The sequence below is a fragment of the Mercenaria mercenaria genome, chromosome 11, assembly GCF_021730395.1.
Source record: "Mercenaria mercenaria strain notata chromosome 11, MADL_Memer_1, whole genome shotgun sequence".
In the NCBI taxonomy this organism is placed as follows: Eukaryota; Metazoa; Mollusca; class Bivalvia; order Venerida; family Veneridae; genus Mercenaria; species Mercenaria mercenaria.
The window spans coordinates 2,636,968-2,658,639 of record NC_069371.1 but is presented as its reverse complement, the minus strand read 5'-3'; the positions used below and the strand labels follow the sequence as shown (position 1 = coordinate 2,658,639).

General features: G+C 34.5%; 1 protein-coding gene across 5 annotated transcripts in view; it reads left to right on the top strand.

Annotated features, from left to right (window-relative positions):
• LOC123531608 (zinc finger and BTB domain-containing protein 24-like) overlaps nucleotides 1-20,122 on the top strand; it is a 30,028-nt gene extending 9,906 nt beyond the window's left edge. For 2 of the 5 annotated variants that reach the window (XM_045312719.2, XM_045312718.2), the window contains exons 4-7: nucleotides 2,663-2,781; nucleotides 8,170-8,202; nucleotides 8,658-8,755; nucleotides 17,150-20,122. In XM_045312719.2, the coding sequence (XP_045168654.2) occupies nucleotides 2,663-2,781; nucleotides 8,170-8,202; nucleotides 8,658-8,755; nucleotides 17,150-17,415 (516 nt within the window). In that variant the 3' untranslated portion in view covers nucleotides 17,416-20,122. Of the gene's footprint in view, nucleotides 1-2,662; nucleotides 2,782-7,085; nucleotides 7,197-8,169; nucleotides 8,445-8,657; nucleotides 8,756-17,149 lie in introns of those variants that run through there. The other 3 variants (XR_006682456.2, XR_008366240.1, XM_045312722.2) reach the window with 3 other exon arrangements.
• Nucleotides 20,123-21,672: the final 1,550 nt, after the last annotated feature.

Genomic DNA, 21,672 nt, shown 5'->3' with positions numbered 1-21,672 from the left:
GTACTGATACAGAATACAGGAACACTGGTTAGGTTAACTGCCCGCCATTACATAACTGAAAATACTGTTGAAAAATGGTATTAAACCCAAAACAAACAAACAAAAAGAATTTATAATTGTTATGCTGTCTAGTGTTGAGCTAGCAGTCTGGTGTTTGTACATTCTAGACATGTAATAAAGTCAGTTACATATAGCTGAACTTATTTTGTTTGTACTTTATTTTAATTGAGAGATTCAGAAAGTTTATAGTTACAATTTTCAAGACAAAATAGGAGGGGTTTTGAAATTATCACGTGATTATAGCAGTTGTTATTGTTTCTGGTACAAATTAAATGGCAGACAATTTAGTTCACCCGTGCACTGCTCGGGGTAAAGCTTTTGTAATCACCCACTGTCCATTGTACATCTGTTGTACATCCTCATTTTTAGCTCGACTATAAGAAGTATAAGGAGAGCTATCCTACTCGCCCCGGCGTCGGCGTCTTTCCGCGTCCCCACCTTGGTTAAAGTTTTTTTACACTTTCTTTTTTTTCAACTTATCTCTGTAATTACTTGATGGATTTGATTCAAACTTGAAATATTTATTCCTCTTCATCATCCACATCATCTGGCATAAGGGCCATAACTCTGGCACCAATATTTCATGAATTATCCCCCCTTTTCACTTAGGTTTTCAGGTTAATGTTTTGATGCACTTTCACTCTATCTCTGTTATTACTGAATGGATTTGATTCAAACTTAAAATAGTTGTTCAACATCATCACCCACATCATATGACACAAGGTGCATAACTCTGGCACCATTTTTCATGAATTATTCCCTATTTTTACTTAGAATTTCAGGTTAAAGTTTTGGTGCACTTTCACTCTACCTCTGTTATTACTGAATGGATTTGATTCAAACTTAAAATAGTTGTTCAACATCATCACCCACATCATATGACACAAGATGCATAACTCTGGCACAATTTTTCATGAATTATTCCCCTTTGTACTTAGAATTTCAGGTTAAAGTTTTATGCACTTTCACTCTATCTCTGTTATTACTGAATGGATCTGATTCAAACTTAAACAATTGTTCAGCATCATTACCCTTATCATATGACACAAGGTGCATAACTCTGGGACCAATTTTTCATGAATTATTTCCCCTTTTTACTTAGAATTTTAGGTTAAAGTTTTGATGCACTTCCACTCCGTCTCTGTTATTATTGAATGGATTTGATTCAAACTTAAAATAGTTGTTCAACATCATCACCCACACCATATGACGCAAGGTGCATAACTCTAGCACCAATTTTTCATTAATTATTCCCCCTTTTTACTTAGAATTTTAGGTTAAAGTTTTGATGCACTTTCACTCTGTCTCTGTTATTACTGAATGGATTTGATTCAAACTTAAAATAGTTGTTCAACATCATCACCCACACCAGATGACACAAGGTGCATAACTCTGGCACCAATATTTAATGAATTATGCCCCTTTTGCTTAGGATATACTTACATAGTGTTTTGATACATTTTATCTTTACCTCTATTATTACTTTAAGTTGATATTTTTGACATAGACTCAGGATATTGTGCAATATCTTCATCTTAAATTGGATTCATTAAACACTCTAGTTTCATGAGATGTGCCCAGTTTCACTATCCAGCATCAAAATAGTCTAGCGCGCTGTCTCCTTTGACAGCTCTTGTTCTTCTTCTTCTCTGAAACCATTTATATTGGCGGAGGCGGATGAAATTTAGCCTTGATGTTCCTTCGAAGGTCCTCTACTAAATCTTTTCAAAGAATTTTGTTCCATGCAGAACTCTGATTGCAATGGAAGGGAAGAGGAAAAATTAAAAGTCTTCTCAGAAACCACTTGTGGGATTTCAAAATAATTTGACTGAATAGTTCCCTGTTTGACTCTCTACCAAGATTTTTCAAATTATTTCAATTGTAAAAAAAAATTTCAAGGCCTAGAGCTTAGGTATTTGGTATGTAGCAATGGCTAATAGTTTTCAACTAAGTTTGTTCAAATGTTGCCACTGGCATTATATTTGCCCAGCACTGGAGGTCACTTAACTCTGTTCATTACTTCCCTTTATATAATTCTGTGCAGATGCTTTCTGTTGGCTATGGTGAGAGATATAGGGCCATCATGGCTCTTTTGTTTAGAATATCACTTAACTTAATTTTTTTCAAAGGTCCATTAATGACTTTGTATTTTATGCAAAATCACATATTTGTCTATTTACACATGCTTATATTTGGTATCAGGTTGCAATTCTTTCAGAGGCCTCCATGGCTGAGTGGTTAAGGTTGCTGACTTTAAAACACTTGCCCCTCACCACTATGGGTTTAAACCCCATTTGGGGTGTAAAATTCTTTCATGTTAGAAAGCTGTTGAGCTAGTTTACGGAAGTCCATTGGTTCTACCTATGCGAGAAATAATGCTTGTAGGGGCTCCTAGGGTTTTCCTCCACCGTGAAAAGTGGGAATGTCCCCATATGAGTAATAATTTTGTCAGTATGACATTAAACCTAACAAAAACACTTCTCTCAATATTTGTTTATGAATAAAAAGTTTGTGAATATTCATAACAAAATTTAAACATTTAATGAGACTGAAAGTTATGATTAGCTTGGACTTGTAACTAGTCATTTATTATTTATTTCAGTATAACTGTAAGTTCAAGCTAAGAACTCACAAGAAACAAGTCCACACTGAGGAAAAGAAGTTTACTTGTGATGAATGTGGTAAAAGTTTCAAAGCGTGGCCCTACCTCAAGCAACACCGGTAACTATACAATATCCAGTTATTGTCAGTTATCCTACACCAAGATACAAACTTAATGGGGCTATATTGGAGTCACACATGCCTCTTGGTCTGTCTGTTCATTTGTTAGTCTGTCTATCCAACCAGCCATACATCATATCGGCTCCATATATTCTTAACCACTTGGAAGATTTTCATAAATTTTAAAGTAGCACCAATTCTTAACCTCCTCTAGAAACATGCAGAGCGCACAACCCTGGTTATTTGGTCCAAGGTCAAGGTCACTCTTGGAGGTCAAATGGCTTAACTTTGTGTCCGCTCCTGATCTCCTTAATTGCTGGGAAGATTTTCATAAAACTAATATCAATGGTTAACCTTTTGAAGGTGATTTGTAGAGTGCATAAACCAAGTCTAAGGACAAGGTTACATGTGGAGGTTAAGGGTCAAATAGCTTAAAGCCTTGCTCCGCAGCTATTCAAATTTTATTGTGTGTATGCAACTCATGATTACAATAGGTAACAGTTAACGGCCACGCTTCACATTATTAACACGCAAAACCACAGGTATTTTATTTACAATTTTATATAAAATAGACTCTATTTTGACATGCATCACTGTTCATAGTTAGGATTTTCATGTTTTTTCAGTGACAGGTAGGACTGGAGCAGGTCTTTAACATTGTATCAGCTTCATATCTAAACCGCTTGAAACATATCTTCTTAATCTCTTAGAAAATTTTTACAAAACTTGCATGAATTATTAACCTTATCAAGACAATGTGCAGAGTGCAAACCCTGGTCAGTAATTCCAAGGTCAAGGTCGCACTTAGAGGTCAAAAGTCAAATTGTTTAACTTTGTGTCTGTCAAGGTCACACTTTGAGGTCAAAGGTCAAATTGTTTAACTTTGTGTCTGCTCAGTATTGTCTAAACCTCTTTGCAGTTTTTCATTACACTGAAATCAATTGCAGGGCTAGCACTGGGTTGAAAAAAGTTTGAGCCAAATTTTTACGCCGCGGATCGAAGAGGCTTGCATGCCATTCGCGTGTCCATGACAGGGCTTTGGTGGGGTTCACAGGGGGCTTTGCCCCCTGAAGCTTTTGGGCTTTAAGGTATTTCAAATGCTTAGATTGCAGCAGAAAACACCATTATCCACAAATGTTAAATCATACTAAATGCTTCATAGCTGAATGGTCAGTCCTTGTGTAATAATAAGCAAAACATTGCATCAAGGATAAATTTATTTTCAACCATAATTTATATCATTTCTCAATGAATTAACAATATATTATATACATGTAACTACTCGGACAACTCTTAAGCAATGAATTTATTTATTAGTTTTGAAATAAATCACACAAACTTACAAGTAATCCACAAGCAACCAATGAAAGTCTATTTTCCATTTTTTAGCTGGATTTAGAGTCCTATTTTCTCTTTTCACAGATTTTGCTTTCTTTGCAGGAGGTAAACTACCTGATTCAGAACTATCTTTCTCAGCCATAATGACAAGCAAGAAATTAATTTAAAAACATTTTATTATATACTTATTGGCATCAGTAATGAATTACTCATTTGAAATAATTTTATAACAAAAGATGGCTCAATATTTTATTCTTGAAATCAAGGAACTTCATGGCATGTGCCACAAACAAACACCTTTGATCCATGTATATATGCATTAATCGAATGTAGGACGTTTTGGCCCGGACGTTTCGGCCTAGGATCTTTCGGCCTAGGATGTTTTGGCCAGGCATTTTTTGGGGGTAGGACGTTTTGGCCAAAAATAAGTTGTGGTTCCATATTATGCAAAATATGGTCTGGAGATTATTCTAAAGAATGTTATAGGATAAGTGAACAAATTAAACTGATAATAAAACATACTCATGGTATTTTATTTTTATTTTTTATAATCTTTCTATATGTATACATATAAACATATACACATTGTATGTGTTTGTGTATGTGAAAATATTTGCCATTTACAACAAACCAAAAGAGTTATGAAAATAAATTTTATTCACAATTACATTTTTAAAAAGAATGATTAATTATACTGTAACATATGATAACATATTAATGTCCAGATCATAATTTGCATATTATGGAAACAATTTCTTTTTGGCCAAAACATCCTACCTCAAAAATTTTCTTGGCCAAAACGTCCTAGGCCAAAAGATCCTAGGCCGAAACGTCCGGGCCAAAACGTCCGTGGCCAAAACGTCCGTCCTCCGCATTAATCAGTACCAATTTAGCTAAACAAAAAACAAACTGTGAGAGATGCTTTTAATTACCCCAAGGGCACAGGTTTATTGTCACTTGATGGTGTTAATGGACCATGGACTGTGCCTCTTGTTTATTGCATGTTTTGTCACAGTCTGTCTTGGCACTCTTTGGACCAAAATAACATTATATAAAAATTGACTGGTTTTTTAGAGTTTGAGCCATTTCTGAATTTTCTTGAGCCAAAATTAGCATTTTAAGCATTTTGCTCAAAATGCCCATTCCAGCTCTAGCCCTGTCAATTGTTTATCTCACCAAGACAACATACAGAGCACACAACCAGGGTCATAAAGTCAAGGTCACAAGTGAAGGTTAAAGATCAGATAGCTTAACTTAATGTCTGCTCCATATCATCTAAACCACTTAATAGATTTTCATAAAACAAGCATCAAAAGTTTATCTCATCAAGAAAACATGCAAGTCACATGATCTGGATCACTAAGTTCAAGGTCAGGGTCACAATTAAAGGTCAAAGATCTAATAGCATACATTTTTGTCCACTCTGTATCTTCTAAACCTGAGGAATGAATTGACCAAAATTGGTATCATGTGTTAACCTCATCCAGATGACATGCAGAGAATATAGGTCACAAAGTCTAAGGTCAAGGTCATACTTGGAGGTCAAACGTCAGATAGCTTAATTTTGGTTGTGCTCCATTTCTTTTTAACTGCTTGGAAGACATGCATAAAACTAGCATCAGTTTTTGACCTATTATGTATAGTGCACACCCAGGTTACTAGTTCCTAGGTTAAGTCAAAGGTCATGATCACATCTTACTTTTCCTGTATCAAAGCAGCATTTGGGGGTAATAATGGCCATTAGTGATAGCTCTAGTTAAATTGCAGCAAAAAAAGTACATTTTTGGTAATAAAATCTTCATTGTGATTGATTGGTACCAGAGCCTAGCATAAAATTTGTGAAAGACTTAACATTTACATTGATGAGCATTCATTTTCTCACATGCTTCTTTAACTATGCATTATAGGGCTGGCTGAAATATGTTTACATTTTACCATGGAGCAGGCATATATGAAAAATTTATAAGCCCATTTTGAAAATTTGGGACAAGATTTATTGGTGCCTGATGATATATATGCTTCAGTTCGGTGATTTTCAGCAAAGTTATGGCCCTTGATTTGTCATATTGACAGTGTTTACACTACTTGTATACAATTAGGCTGAATTTCACTAAGCGTCACAAGTGATTAATGTGAAGCGTAGTTGTTCATATTATTGTCATGAACTGATTAAATTAATTCAGTAGAGCTATGACCATTGATTTGTCAAATTCTTTGATCTGTGCTACTTCTCTGATACAGCCGGTTGGAATTCCACAACACTTTACAGGAGTTACCACTGCCAAGCCTGGTTGGAAATATAGTTAATATGGTATGGTTCAGTGATTTTCCCTGGGGTAATGGCTCTTAATTTGTGACATTTTACAATTTCTGTTTGGTGGGAGCCATATGTTTTTCAACAAATCACTTGTTAAAATGTAATAACAACAGATGCAATAACTATGACAGTACTTCAGATTTTGTTTTATAAAACTTGGTACATAGATAGAAGAAAACATGGCTCATTTTAGTTTCCTTTCTTTGTCCAGCTTTTCATCTGCCTGTCAGTCACAAAGAGTGGATCCAAGAAAGTATTATAGAGTTTTTTCTATGCAACCAGGTAGCTTATTTATGCTAAATGGCTATATGAAAAATACTCATGTTTATAGTTTGCTAGACTATATTTTTGTTAGTCCTTTCCTTTTGTCTTCACAAGAGATGGATCCAATGATGATTTTAAAGGAGGTTTTAACATAAAACCTGTGTTATAGATAGTATCCAAATTGGAGAATATGGTTCTTATATCATCTTCCCATTCAAAGAAGAGGGAGTATATTGTTTTGCTCATTGTCTGTTGATCCGTCAGTTGGTCTGTAGACCATTCGGTTCCTGATTAATAACTATTGACTGCTTAGGTTTATAATGGTCAAAGTTCTTGGAATGATTGCCTGTGAAATGTAGCTGACCCCTATTGCTTTGGTTTTCAGAATGTCAAAAGTCAAGTTCATATTTACCTAAAAGCTGAAAATGGTTCCTGCTCAATAACTAAAGAATGCTTTGGCCTCCAGTTGTAAAACTTCATAGGATGATTGCCTGTTGTAAGTAGGTGAAAGATTTTGCTTTTGGGGTCAGTAGATCATAGGTCAAGGTCACAGTGACATTGAGACCAAACATGGTTTAATAAATAAGTAAAGAACACTTTGGCCTACATTTTTCAAACTTTGTAGAATGATTACCTGTAGATGGAACTTACTTAGTGGATTAGTTGGTCAAAGATCAAAGTCACAATGATCATGAGGCTTAAACAGTTTCTGCTCAATTACTAAAGAATTCCTTGATGTTTAGTCATAAAACTTCATGATGATTGCCTGTGATCATTAGATCACCTATTTTTTTATGGGTCAGTAGGTCAAAGTTGAAGGTCCTAGTGCCCTATTCTGAAGATGGTTTCCACACAATAACTTAAGGATGCTTTGACCCACAGTAATCAAATTTCATATGATGATTGTGGTCAGTAGATTGCCCCTACTATTTTTGGAGTCAGTAGACCAGATGTCAAGGTCACAGTGACCTCTAGACTGGAAACGGTTGCATCTGACCTGTTGGAGAATGTTTTGGCCATCAACAGTCTTAACATGTTTGCCTGTAGTCAGTAGATGACCTCTGATGTTTTACTTAGGTCAAAAATCACGGCAGACAAAATTAGGTATCCACTCGCCTCGGACAGGCAATCATGACATATTTGTTTTTACACACAGCTTTTGTGTAATTGTAATATCAAAACTATGGTTCCTATGGTAACAGTTTATAATTTTGCCATTTCTGATGTGTGACTTTTATTGCTTGTCTCATTTAATATGACTTATAATGGTATGTTTCCATTACTATTCAGAATTTCATGAATTTTTCATGCACACCTTTAAATTCTAGCAATCTTAGTATCAGCCTTACATGGAAATGTTTGCTAGCATGACACTGTTAAAGTATGTGAATGACATTTTATAGTGGGTTTAAATTTATTCATTTGTTACAGCTAGTATTGTATCTGGCAGGAATACATTTTATTTACAGTCATACAAATTTGGAACTTGTGGGAATTAAAGAGTGAGTAAAATCTATAAGAACTTCTTTGAAGTACAGAATGCGACCAAGCAAAACAATAGCAGACCTAGCAGAATATCAAGTGGAACTATATTATAGTTAAATTGAATGGATTCTGTGCTCACAAGTGACAAGAAAGGATTGTAATATCACTGAGCTTCACGTGGGCATTTGTGGACATTTACCGGCATTCCTCAGATGAAATGCACCTCAGTGTGCATGTAATATACTGCATGTGATTTTGGGTACACTATCTTAATTTTACTTCATGTACATATCTGTTATATGCACATCCATTCATAAACTACTGTAAGATTAGCTTAGTTTTCTTTGAATATGGCAATACCTGTTGGATTTCTTTCCTTTTTAACACAATGTTGACATAAAAAGTCACTACTAGTATCAAATTGCACATATTGTATACATGTACTAAAATACAACTATTAAATCTATTTCAGACAAATCCATATCAAAGAGAGAAATATTCTGTGTCCTGTTTGCCCTATGAAATTCAAATATGCGGCAGTGTTAAAGGTGCATTTGAAAACACATTCAGGTATATATAGCTCAATTCAAATAAGGTTTGTTTTTATATTACCCTACTGAGTACTGACATATTGTGAATGTAAACAGCAAGGAAACACTAAATTTACTCTCGGAAAAGATACCTATAGCTGGAGCTAATTAATAATTCATATCTGAAATACACATGTATGCTTGCTATGCTTGGAATATATGTCCTGTCTTCACATGACGTCTGTTGACCAATAGAAATGCAAGACATTTGTAGGAAGCGAGATAAAACACAATATTCTGTATACATCTTTAACTGATATCAGATCATGAGGTTATACTGTGGTTGAGATAATTAGTGACCTTCCATAAGGTGGCATTGTAGTGCAAGGCAATACTTCATTCACTTGTTCAGTTTAATATAACATTGACTTGTACATACAGACCCTTCACTTGAATATTGTTTGATTCCACTAAAAAGAAATCTAAGATAAATTTTAAAGATACCGACATTTCACCTTTTAGAATGTGATGAAGTCATAAAATGAATCGAATTATATGTTCCATTTTGTTGAAATTTAGCTATTAGTATTTATGGATGCCCATCATCCACCTGTCTGTCATTCAGTTTCTTTACAGAACATCTCCAAAACCAGCCAATTTCCATCAAACTTCACAGAAGTGTTTCTTGGTTGATTCCCTTTCCAATTCCTACATATCTAGGTCATCTATGCCTAGTCTAGGTCATTCTAGTGGCCATGGCAACCAAAAGGAAAAACTTTAAAAATGTTCATCTCGGAAACTTTCAAAATAGTTTCACTGAAACATTCCTTGGGTAGTTTCAAAGAAATGTTCCTTAGATGACCCTCTTTTCAATTCTTTCAGATAATTATATTTCATTTAAAACATGACAGCCGAGGGTTGGGGCTATTGTCCCTGTATGGCTAAATATCAAACTTCGAAAATCTTCCCTGAAATTAATTTCATAGCAGTGTTCCTTCAGTGACCCTCTACCAAATTCTTGCAAATCATTCTGTTACATCAGCACCTCAATAGCTCAGTAGTAGAATGTCCACTTTTTAGCTCACCTGTCACAAAGTGACAAGGTGAGCTTTTGTGATCGCGCAGCATCCGTCGTCTGTGCGTCCGTCCGTCCGTCTGTAAACTTTTGCTTGTGACCACTCTAGAGGTCACATTTTTCATTGGGTCTTTATGAAAATTGGTCAGAATGTTCATCTTGATGATATCTAGGTCAAGTTCGAAACTGGGTCACGTGTGGTCAAAAACTAGGTCAGTAGGTCTAAAAATAGAAAAACCTTGTGACCTCTCTAGAGGCCATATTTTTTACAAGATCTTCATGAAAATTGGTTAGAATGTTTATTTTGATAATATCTAGGTCAAGTTTGAAACTGGGTCACGTGCCTTCAAAAGCTAGGTCAGTAGGTCAAATAATAAAAAAAACCTTGTGACCTCTCTAGAGGCCATATTTTTCATGGGATATGTCTGAAAGTTAGTCTGAATGTTCATCTTGATGATATCTAGGTCAGGTTCGAAACTGGGTCACGTGCGGTCAAAAACTAGGTCAGTAGGTCTAAAAATAGAAAAACCTTGTGACCTCTCTAGAGGCCATACTTTCGAATGGATCTTCATGAAAATTGGTCAGAATGTTCACCTTGATGATATCTAGGTCAGGTTTGAAAGTGGGTCACGTGCCATCAATAACTAGGTCAGTAGGTCAAATAATAAAAAAAAACCTTGTGACCTCTCTAGAGGCCATATTTTTCATGGAATCTGTATGAAAGTTGGTCTGAATGTTCATCTTGGTGATATCTAGGTCAAGTTCGAAACTGGGTCAACTTCGGTCAAAAACTAGGTCAGTAGGTCTAAAAATAGAAAAAACCTTGTGACCTCTCTAGAGGCCATACTTTTGAATGGATCTTCATGAAAATTGGTCAGAATGTTCACCTTAATGATATCTAGGTCATCTTCGAAACGGGCTCACGTGCCATTAATAACTAGGTCGGTAGGTCAAATAATAAAAAAACCTTGTGACCTCTCTAGAGGCCATATTTTTCATGGGATATGTATGAAAATTGGTCAGAATGATCATCTTGATGATATCTAGGTCAAGTTCGAAACTGGATTAACTGTGATCAAAAACTAGGTCAGTAGGTCTAAAAATAGAAAAATCTTGTGACCTCTCTAGAGGCCATACTTTCGAATGGATCTTCATGAAAATTGGTCAGAATGTTCACCTTGATGATATCTAGGTCAAGTTTGAAACTGGGTCACGTACCGTTAATAACTAGGTCAGTAGGTCAAATAATAAAAAAACCTTGTGACCTCTCTAGAGGCCATATTTTTCATGGGATCTGTATGAAAGTTGGTCTGAATGTTCATCTTGATGATATCTAGGTCAAGTTTGAAACTGGGTCAACTGCGGTCAAAAACTAGGTCAGTAGGTCTAAAAATAGAAAAACCTTGTGACCTCTCTAGAGGCCATACTTTTGAATGGATCTTCATGAAAATTGGTCATAATGTTCACCTTGATGATATCTAGGTAAAATTCGAAATGGGTCACATGCCATCAATAACTAGGTCAGTAGGTAAAATAATAAAAAACCTTGTGACCTCTCTAGAGGTCATATTTTTCAATGGATCTTCATGAAAATTAATCAGAATTTTTATCTTGATGATATCTAGGTCAGGTTCAAAACTGGGTCACATGAGCTCAAAAACTAGGTCACTATGTCAAATAATAGAAAAAACGATGTCATACTCCGTTCAAAACTGGGTCATGTGAGGACTGGTGAGCAATTCAGGACCATCATGGTCCTCTTGTTTGATGCCTTGTCACTTCCTATCAACAACATGAAATATGTTACTTTACACTAAACTGTCTTCCTTGCTTGGCACTCAGTTTAAAGAGTTGTACCAGGAGGGAAAATAAGCACAGATAAGTATTTCTACTGGATACCTACGGGTGAAACACAATATAGGGAACAGTAGTGTTGCACTTTGAGGTGAAAAAATAAGTTCTTAATTTTGGCAAAAAAAGTATTTTTCTACATAGTAGAGTGTTTGAAGTATAAGCAACTTAAGTGGTTTGCTGGTACTTGTATCGGAAATGTAATTTTTAAAGGCTGATAAAATGCATATTTTTGCTGGTTACGGACACTACAAGTGGTACATTTTGTAAAATAAAACTTCAAATTTATGATAAACTTGAACTATTTTTACTGTTTTGTAGGACAAACACATGGAAATACATATTGCAAGGAAAAATAGGACTGGGAAAGGTATAGATACTGAAAAAATGAAACATATTGTTGGATATTACTTTGTTGCTAAAAAACATGTATATTTCAAATCATCTGACATCTTCCATTTCAGTTTTAATGATGTAAACTTAATGAAAAATCAACACAAATTCTGTCTTTGTTGAAATAAAATGACTTAGATTAAAGGGAAAGTGATTAATTTCCAAAAAAATCCTAAATATTGATAGATACAAGTAATTGGTTACGGACACTACAAAAAAGCCTCAAGAATGGTTTTGCATTAGATTATGTTAAAAACATTAAATCCACTCATGAATTATTTGGTATAATGTTAAAAAGATATCTGAATGGAAAGTGTATTTAAATTTGATATTCTTCAAACAGAAATATACAACTTGCCAAATTAAAACCAATGAAAAAGAAAACAGAACAACAAAATCTGAAAACTTCCTGTTTTCATGAAATCTTGTAACTTAACAAGCAATATTAAGTTCTCTAAGTGATACATTATTATCAATACTTTGTATTCATATCACACAACACTTACACTTATTTACTGAAGAATGTCACTAACCAGAAAAAAGAAATTAAGTTCATGGTTATGGACACTACAATATGAATTATCTAACGAAAGTACTCATATCTATAATCTTTTTGTAACTTTTTTTTTCAAATTTTCAGATGTCTTGGTGTTGAAAATGTAGCCCTATTATCAGTCATAGTAGATACATCTATTAATGCAACAACATTGTCTCTTATCTCCTATGACAGATCCTGTTTGTGCGGACACATAAATTTCTTTCTACTCTTTTTTTTTCCTTCGTCGTGTGATTTTGATATTAGTTCTGCTTTCTTAACTAATCTAGTTTTGAGTTACTCCTCTCTACTTCTTGTCGCTGTCTCTTTCTACAATCTTTCTTTCTCTCTCTCTCATTTTTCTTTTAATTTTCACATTGGCCTGGACTGAGTTTCTGCCTTTCTTGCCATTTAACCTCTTCTAACCTATTTAGCATTTTTGTGCCTTTAAAGTTTCAGCACTGCAGCTGCCTCATCAGATCAAAACTCTATATCTGAATCACAAATGCACAATGAAATCAGACATACTTCTACTTTATTATAAAGCAATTAAATTGCAATATTGCAATATAAATTTAGATATTATAACCATACGACACAGATGTGCACACATACACATGCCATTGCCCATTCTCTATAAAGCAAAAATGATCATAACTGCCGCCAGTAAAAATATACTCAGAGAAGATTCATTCGCTTCATCTGCACATAAAGCTTGTTCATCTGTTAAAGTTTGAAGCAAATCAGGCTAAAACTTTGGGAATCAATGACAGGATTTTCCCCTATCGTACTATATTCCATATAGCAAAAATTATCAAAGGGCCATAACTAAAGTAAACAGTCACAGAAAGAATTTCTCCCTTTACGGTCATCTGAACATCAAGGTTGTTCATCCGTGAAAGTCTGAAACAAATCAGGCTACTAGTGTTGGAGGAGTTGGACACATAAAAATGTTTCTCTATATTCCTTATGATTAAACAGAAACTATCAAAGGGCCATAACTGTAGTAAAATAGTCACAGAAAAAAATTCACCGCTTTAATGTAATATACACATCTTGAGCTTGCTCATCTGTGAAAAGTTTGAATCAGGCTAATAGTGTGGGAGGAGTTGGACACAAAAGATTTTTCTAGATATATTTCTATATAAAAATATCATAGTATTATAACTTTGGTTAAAATAGTCACTGAGAAATTCCTTCTTTTATGGTCATCTACACATCTAGGTTGTTCATCTATGAAAGTTTGAAGCAGAGCAATCTAATGGTGGGAGGAGTTGGACACACAAGATTTTGAACGAACTGACGGATGTACATACATAGAGCAGCAACACTATATGCCTATCACATAAATATAAAATCTCATCTAAATGAATATACATGTACCTGTCATCACATGGTTTGTCCTTAGTACTTCTTGAAGAGATTTTTCTTTCATTTGCAAGTTTTCAGATATTACTTTTAATCATAAATACTTGTAAAGATTTATTCACTTGAACTGTAAGATGTATAATAATCCAAACAGAAATTTCAGTAATACTGGTTGTTTTTTTACATTGTTTTAATTTCTGTAGTGTCCGTAACCAGATAACACCGCCCCTCTGAAACATTTTGAAAAGAAACATTATTGTAAGCTACATGAATTTGAATTTTATAATCTTAACAATTATGCTCCTGAAGAAATTTGTCTAAGTGAATAACTGTTAATTATCATTATCACATCTTTACATTTTTAATATAAATCTGTGCAATTTAGATGATAAACATGATTTTTTGCACTTTTGAACTGTATCTATATTTTTATATCTGAAAATATTTGTCAACAAATACATATATTTGTTTTTTCTCAATATTAATAAACTTTGAAATGATAATTTTTCATTTTTCTGTAAAAAGATGCAAGTTTTAATTTTTTCAACTCTGGTTACGGACACTACAGTTTCAAGTAGCATTATTAAGTAGACAAAATTTACCTTTTGTAGTGAAATTATTAATAGACTTTATTAAATTTGTCATCAGTGAACCTTCCAAATTGAAAAAAGTAGTGATCCTTTATTTCTCATCGCTTCAATGTTTGCTATGACATCTTTCAATTTCATGTTGCAGCAACAGAAAATGATGTGTATATAAAGATGCGCAATAAGGGTTTTCCAATGTGGTTGCAACATCAAAAAGTTGATGAAAAATAAAGTTGATCAATTAACTTGTGAAATCAGTTATTACTTTCATAAGAATAGCTATAAATAAAATTTAAAAAAATGTTTATTTACACCATTGAAAGACAGGTTACGGACACTACAGGGTTTTTGTAGTGTCCGTAACCATATTAGTGGTGCTACGGCAAAAATGTAGTTAACAATAAAGGAAATAGCATAAAAATTTAATGTCAACAATTAAATTTGATAAGAAAAAATCAATAAAGACTCTCATAATATGTTACAAATCTATAAAATACAATTGGTTACGGACTCTACATCTTTTCATAAAAACCGGATTTTCAATTTTAAAAATTCATAAAAATAAATTTCATAAATACATGATTTTTATTTTTTTTCTTTAAGTACTATTACAACAGAGAAATGATTCTGGACCAAAATATTAAAGAAAAAATAATGTTAACATTGCAATTAATCATTATAACAAAAGGAAGGAATTTCAAATATAAACTGCATAACATCTTACCCATTTCACATTTTTCTCGACAGCTTCAACAATTTTCATCTGATCATGATAAATCAAACACCAAAATAATTCTTAAAAAATTGTCTTTATGCTGATAACACACATTTACATGGAAATATATAATATCATACTATTATTTTATTTGGAAAATATGGAAAATTCTAAGTGCAACAACATAACGCTTCAAAAATGACTTTTTCTAGATGCGTTTTTTGCCACTGCTTGAAAACTATTTGAGCTAGATCAATAACATTTGGCACAGAACTTCTTCATATTTCGTGTTATGAAGTGTAAATGTTAAATTGCAATAAAAGGTTAGGAAATTTTTGAAAACCATGTATAACAATGCGATATTCTAAATGCTCCCTATATTGTGTTTCACCCGCTAGTTTGTCGGACAAGACCTTAGTAGCTTGTATTGATATTGTTTATATGCGACATGAAATAAAGCTTACCTGTACCTTTTACATTTACTAGAAAATGTGGCCACCAGGGGAAGGGGTTAGCTTTCCCCGCATGGCTATATGGAAAACTTTAAGATCTTCTTCTCCGAAACCTCAGATGTGATTTCAAAAATATTTGACAGCAATTGTTCTTAGGTGACCCGCTACCAATTTCCTTCAAATCATCACCTAACCCCTACCCCATCCCCATATTTTTTTCTTTTTATTTTAGTTTCTTTTGTTTCTTGATACTGTTTCATAGTATCACATCATCATCCCCTTTGCCGACTTACCCCACCCCACACCCATTCACAGCCCCCACTTCCCCACCCTCCCCCACAATTTTCTTTTACTATTTCTTGGTACTGAGTTATAGATTCCTGTGTCAACATTCACCCCCATCCCACCAACACACAAACATATACAAACACACAAGGTTACCCGTCCATATTTATTTAGTGGAAACTTTGAAAATCTTCCTGTCAGAAAACCTTGGCCTTATTTCAAAGCCACTTCATAGATACTTTCCTACATGACCCTTTACCAAAACAGTTTAAAGGCATACGCTAGAATTCCCTGTATATGAGATGGGCAAAATTATTTGGGGAAAATGTTGTTTTCAAGGGCAGATAACTATTTTTCAATACCGGTGACCTATGATTTTTATGCCCCCGAAGGGAGGCATATTAGTTTTCAACTGTCCGTCCGTTCGTTAGTTAGTTAGTTAGTTCGTCACAACGTTAACTTTTTGCATGAAGGCACTTTACTCGCGAACCACTGCACCCAGGACCTTCAAACTTCACTGCTGATAGTACTTATTGAGTACACCACCCCTACTGACTTTGGGGTCACCAGGTCAAAGGTCAAGGTCACAGGGGCCAACGTTAACTTTTTGCATGAAGGCACTTTACTGGCGAACCACTTCACCCAGGACCTTCAAACTTTACATGCTGGTAGTATTTTATGAGTACACCAACTATACTGACTTTTGGGTCACCAGGTCAAAGGTCAAGTTCACAGGGGCCAACATGAACTTTTTGCATGAAGGCACTTTACATGCGAACCACTGCACCCAGGACCTTCAAACTTCACATGCTGATAGTACTTATTGAGTACACCACCCCTACTGACTTTGGGGTCACCACGTCAAAGGTCAAGGTGCTGCGGGGGCATTTGTCACCATTAGTGACAGCTCTTGTTATTGCATATTTTTGTTTCTTAGATGATTGTCCTTATCCAAAGTTTGAAGAAATTCTATTATTGGGAAAAATTTCACCTGAATTCTAGCATACGCCTTTCAGCAAGGCTGTGAATCTCAGGTGAGTAATCTAGGGCTATCATGGCCCTCTTGTTTAATTGTTTAATTTCAGAATTTTACTTCCAGTAGTTTGCAAGATATTGGCATTATAGTAAGTGTTAAAACATCTGTGTTTAAAAAATTCTGTGTTTATTTTTCAGATCAGAAGCCACACAACTGTGAGCAGTGTGGAAAGAAATTCAAACGAGCTGATTTGTTAACAACACACAAAAAATATCACATGGAGGAGAAACCATTTCCTTGTCCTGAATGCTCAAAAACTTTCAAAGTGAAACAAGACATGAAAAAACATTTTAAGATTCATCTACCGCCAAAGTTTTTCTGTGGAATTTGTGGAAAATCTTTTGTTCAGAAGCACAATTTGCGAATTCACATGAAAGTTCATGGAGAACTTCATGAAAAATAGAAATATTGTGCCATTAATGTGAAATACATTGAAAATATAACTGGAGTTTCAAAGAAAGATATAATAAAAGATAGACAGAGAATATTGCCAAGAAGTATAGGGTTGCTTGATGATTTGCTAAGGGCACCCCAGCCAAAGTAGCATGTTTTGAAAATTAGAGTCTGTTGAAAAATAAAAATTTAGATGACATTTTTACATATTGAAAGATTTTTATGATATAGAATTTAAGCATACTTTTTACTCTTGTAAATTGGCGTATTTAGTATCAAATTATCACAGAGGTTAATTTAACGTATATTCCCTTATTAATGCCCCAAGGGACATTACATTTTACAAAAAGGTGGCATTTATTAAGGCCCTATAATGTTTTGGGTTTTTTTTTTGTTGTTGTTTTTTTAGCTCACCTGTCATGTAGTGACAGGGTGAGCTTTTGTGATCGCCCTTCGTCCGCCGTCCATCCACAATTTCTTGTCTGCACGATAGTGGTTTCATTTATGATTTTATTTTAACCAAACTTGCACACAACTTTTATCACCATAAGATCTTGGTTCCTGTCTTGACCTGGCCATATCCTATTATGGGTTCTAGAGTTATGGCCTCTGAAAGGGCCAAAATTAGCTATTTTGACCTTGTCTGCACAATAGCAGCTTTATTTATGATCTGATTTTTATCAAACTTGCAAACAACTTGTATCACCATAAGATCTTGATTCTTTTCTTGAACTTGCCAGATTTATTTATGGGTTACAGAGTTATGGCCCCTGAAAGGGCCAAAATTAGCTATTTTGACCTTGTCTGCACAATAGCAGCTTTATTTATGATTTGATTTTAACCAAACTTGCACACAACTTGTATCACCATAACATCTTGGTTCCTTTATTGAATTGGCCAGATTCCATTATGGGTTCCAGAGTTATGGCCCCTGATAGGGCCAGAATTAGCTATTTTGACCTTGTCTGCACAATAGCAGCTTCATTTATGATTTGAATTTAATCAAACTTGCACAAAACTTGTGTCACCATAAGATCTTGGTTCCTTTCTTGAACTGGCCAGATCTTACAATGGGTTCCAGAGTTATGGCCCCTGAAAGGGCCAAAATTAGCTATTTTGACCTTGTCTGCACAATAGCAGCTTCATTTATGATTGATTTTAACCAAACTTGCACACAGCTTGTATCACCATAAGATCTCGATTCCTTTTTGTATGCCCTAAGGGACGTATTATGTTATTGGTGTCCGTCTGTCTGTTGGTTAGCAATTTCCCTTCCGCTCTGTAACTCTTGAACCACATGAAGGATTTCAAAGAAACCTGACACAAATGTTCACCTCCTCGAAACAACTTGCAGAGCACCTGTTTCGGATGGCTCACTTCAAGATCAAGGTCACACTTAGGGGTCAAAGGTCATATGACTTTGTTTTGTGTGTATATTGCTCTGCATTTGCGTTGCATTGCAGTGCTCTTGTTTTTATTTGGCAGATCCTTCTTTTGTTCACATACAATATTTTTTTTTTATTACTTACCTTTATATTACTATAAATAGCTTATTTAGTAACTTTTTTATTATTGGCCGCAGGGAAAAACCGAGACCACTTTTCTGCGGTACAACATGGATGGTATCTCCAATTTTTAGGTGTATTTTGACAATATCTGTACCTTTAAGAAAATTTCAACTATATTTTCTCATGATTCTTTTGATTGATCTTGATTATGATTTTTTGACCTTCTTGTCCTTAAGTGCAATGATAACAGGTGAGCGATATAGGGCCATTATGGCCCTCTTGTTTACATTTTTAAGTAAATATAAATGCACCATACATCTGGTATTCACTTAGGACCTTAATTAAAATATAACTTTATTTTTTTGCAGAAAATGGGGAAATGGTGTTTATTAGGAGAGGTCTGATCTTTATTTAAAAAATAGTGTATGTCTTTGTAACTAAAGAAACATTTAAGGAATACTTCTTTCTTGAAAGTGATGTGTTTGCCTGAATTACCTATGTAAGTCAGGAAAATAGAAAACTGCAATGCAACCTTATTATTAGGCAAGTCCACCTTTCAGCCAACAAATAAATGTCCATAGCAGTCATGATAGCAGATGTATTCATTTTCCTTTCCAGGGATTATATAGCTATGTTCAGAGGGTTGGGGCCTTTGGTATTTTTTGCCATGGGCCTTTTTGATGAAATGTCAGTATCGCATTCTAGAATCTGTTTATGAACTGCAAAGTAATAAATTGTATAAACGTTAAAAATTTATTTTTGTCTGTTAATTAGTGATGGTGGGAAATACCTATTAGTTTCACTCCATATTGTAGGGTAGTCCAGTAAATTTCACAAGATCACAAGGTCCAGTACTTCTAACCATACAAACAATGACAGGAGAACAGGCCCAGAGGTAACATTGTCAGACTAAAAAAACAGAGCCCAAACTGAGAGCTAAAAAGTACTAACATAGAATTTTTATGTTAGGCAAATGTTTCATTTCATAAAAGAAATCAATATGCTTATGGTATCCAGATTGCTTTGCCACAAATTTTTAGAATATCTGTATATAAAATATTAAAATAGTACTTAAACATTATCTTATGAAATGCCTACTTTTGAAAACAATAAATGTCAATACTGATTTTATTGAATAGATCTTTAACTAAATAAAAGTTGGGAAAATTTTGAAATATGTGGATTTTCATACGTTTGAAAATTGTTTTCACCGTATAAGAAAATTGAATTTCTGTAATGTATGCAATTAATTTTATATGACATGAACTACAATATGAAGTACTTGGTTATGCTTTAAATATCACAGAAGAAACTAACATATTGGATCAGACTTGATGAATAATGATAAGTGATTGCTAAAATGACCGCCTTTGAAAGTGGTCGGGTGATCCTTTTCTTCCCAGTTGGACCTTCCATCATTGATAGGACTCTTGTCTTCATGTCTTGGTTGGTCTCCTCAACCATTTCTCCTGTCACTTCACTTCAAATGGTTGCTTGTATTTGGTTGCAATTGTGTGCTCCACCTCCATTGCCATTTGCATTTAAATTTTAAGCTCATCGATTCACCTTTCTTTAATGAACTCTTTGCTGGTACCGTTGCGTGAATTTGGATGACACTATAGAAGTAATTCTGTTGAAAAAAAATGATGTTTGAATTTTACAGTTTTGTAATAAACATGGTTGCCATGGCGAAATGTTTGCGTAATTGAAAAAAAATGCTGCAACTGCTACGTAGAAAAGACTATAATTTTGCAGGACTATTCCCTTAATAAAATAATACATTATATTTAAATTTATATCACCAAAAGATCAAGGCTTTCACTCTAGATGTTTCATTTGCACCAAATTTAGAGTTAAGCATAGTTTTATGACACACTATAGTTTAAACTCAAGAACTTTTTGAAAAAAAAAACTCATTATATTTGCATTTGGAAATCTTGATCAAAGATTTTTGTAATACATATACATGTATTTTTGAAATGTGCATACTGTGATACATGTGGATATTGAGGTAGTATAACTGAGTGCTTAACGAAGCAGGAAGTTCATATTAGAGATTTTCAGCTTACTTCGACGCGTACTGCGGACCACGGACTACGGACTTACTATAGGGGTTTTCTCAAACTGTATATGAGGAAGTTATGCATAACTGAACAGTTGCATATTTAGCATCCGGTTCTAATGCCGTAATACTGTTTTCATTTAAAGGTGTTCATCACAATATTTTGTGCGCAGCTCAATCGCGCAGCAAGCGATATCCACTGTAAAGTTCAGAATTCGTCGCCGAAAGTGCATAATTGTCGGATATGCAGCGCACTCGCACAAAATATATCGTATGTACTGACAATGTAGGTCGTGCATCCATATTTTACCTTTAAGAGTGATGGTGTTTTATTGGAGGAGTAGTTATAAGAAGTGCTCGAATTGAATACATTGTGGACAGCCAATTTGAAAGTAAACTATTTCGTCCAGTAATGATGCAGCCGACTCCAAGTCAAATAAAATTCCAGAAAATCTTAACGTAGATATATCTCCTTCAAGTTCAAATGTGACTTCCTAAAAATGTTGTTATACTTTTTGTGCCCCATCCCGCATTTCACGTAGTAAGACCAGAGTTATGGCCCTTGATAGTCAAATTGTACATAAAGGGTCTAACATTTGTGTCGCATGTACCTCAAAATTATATGCGCCAATGAAACCACACAAGAATTAAATTCAGCATGCGAAGTTGTGCACCAGTGCTTTTATTTGAGGTTTCA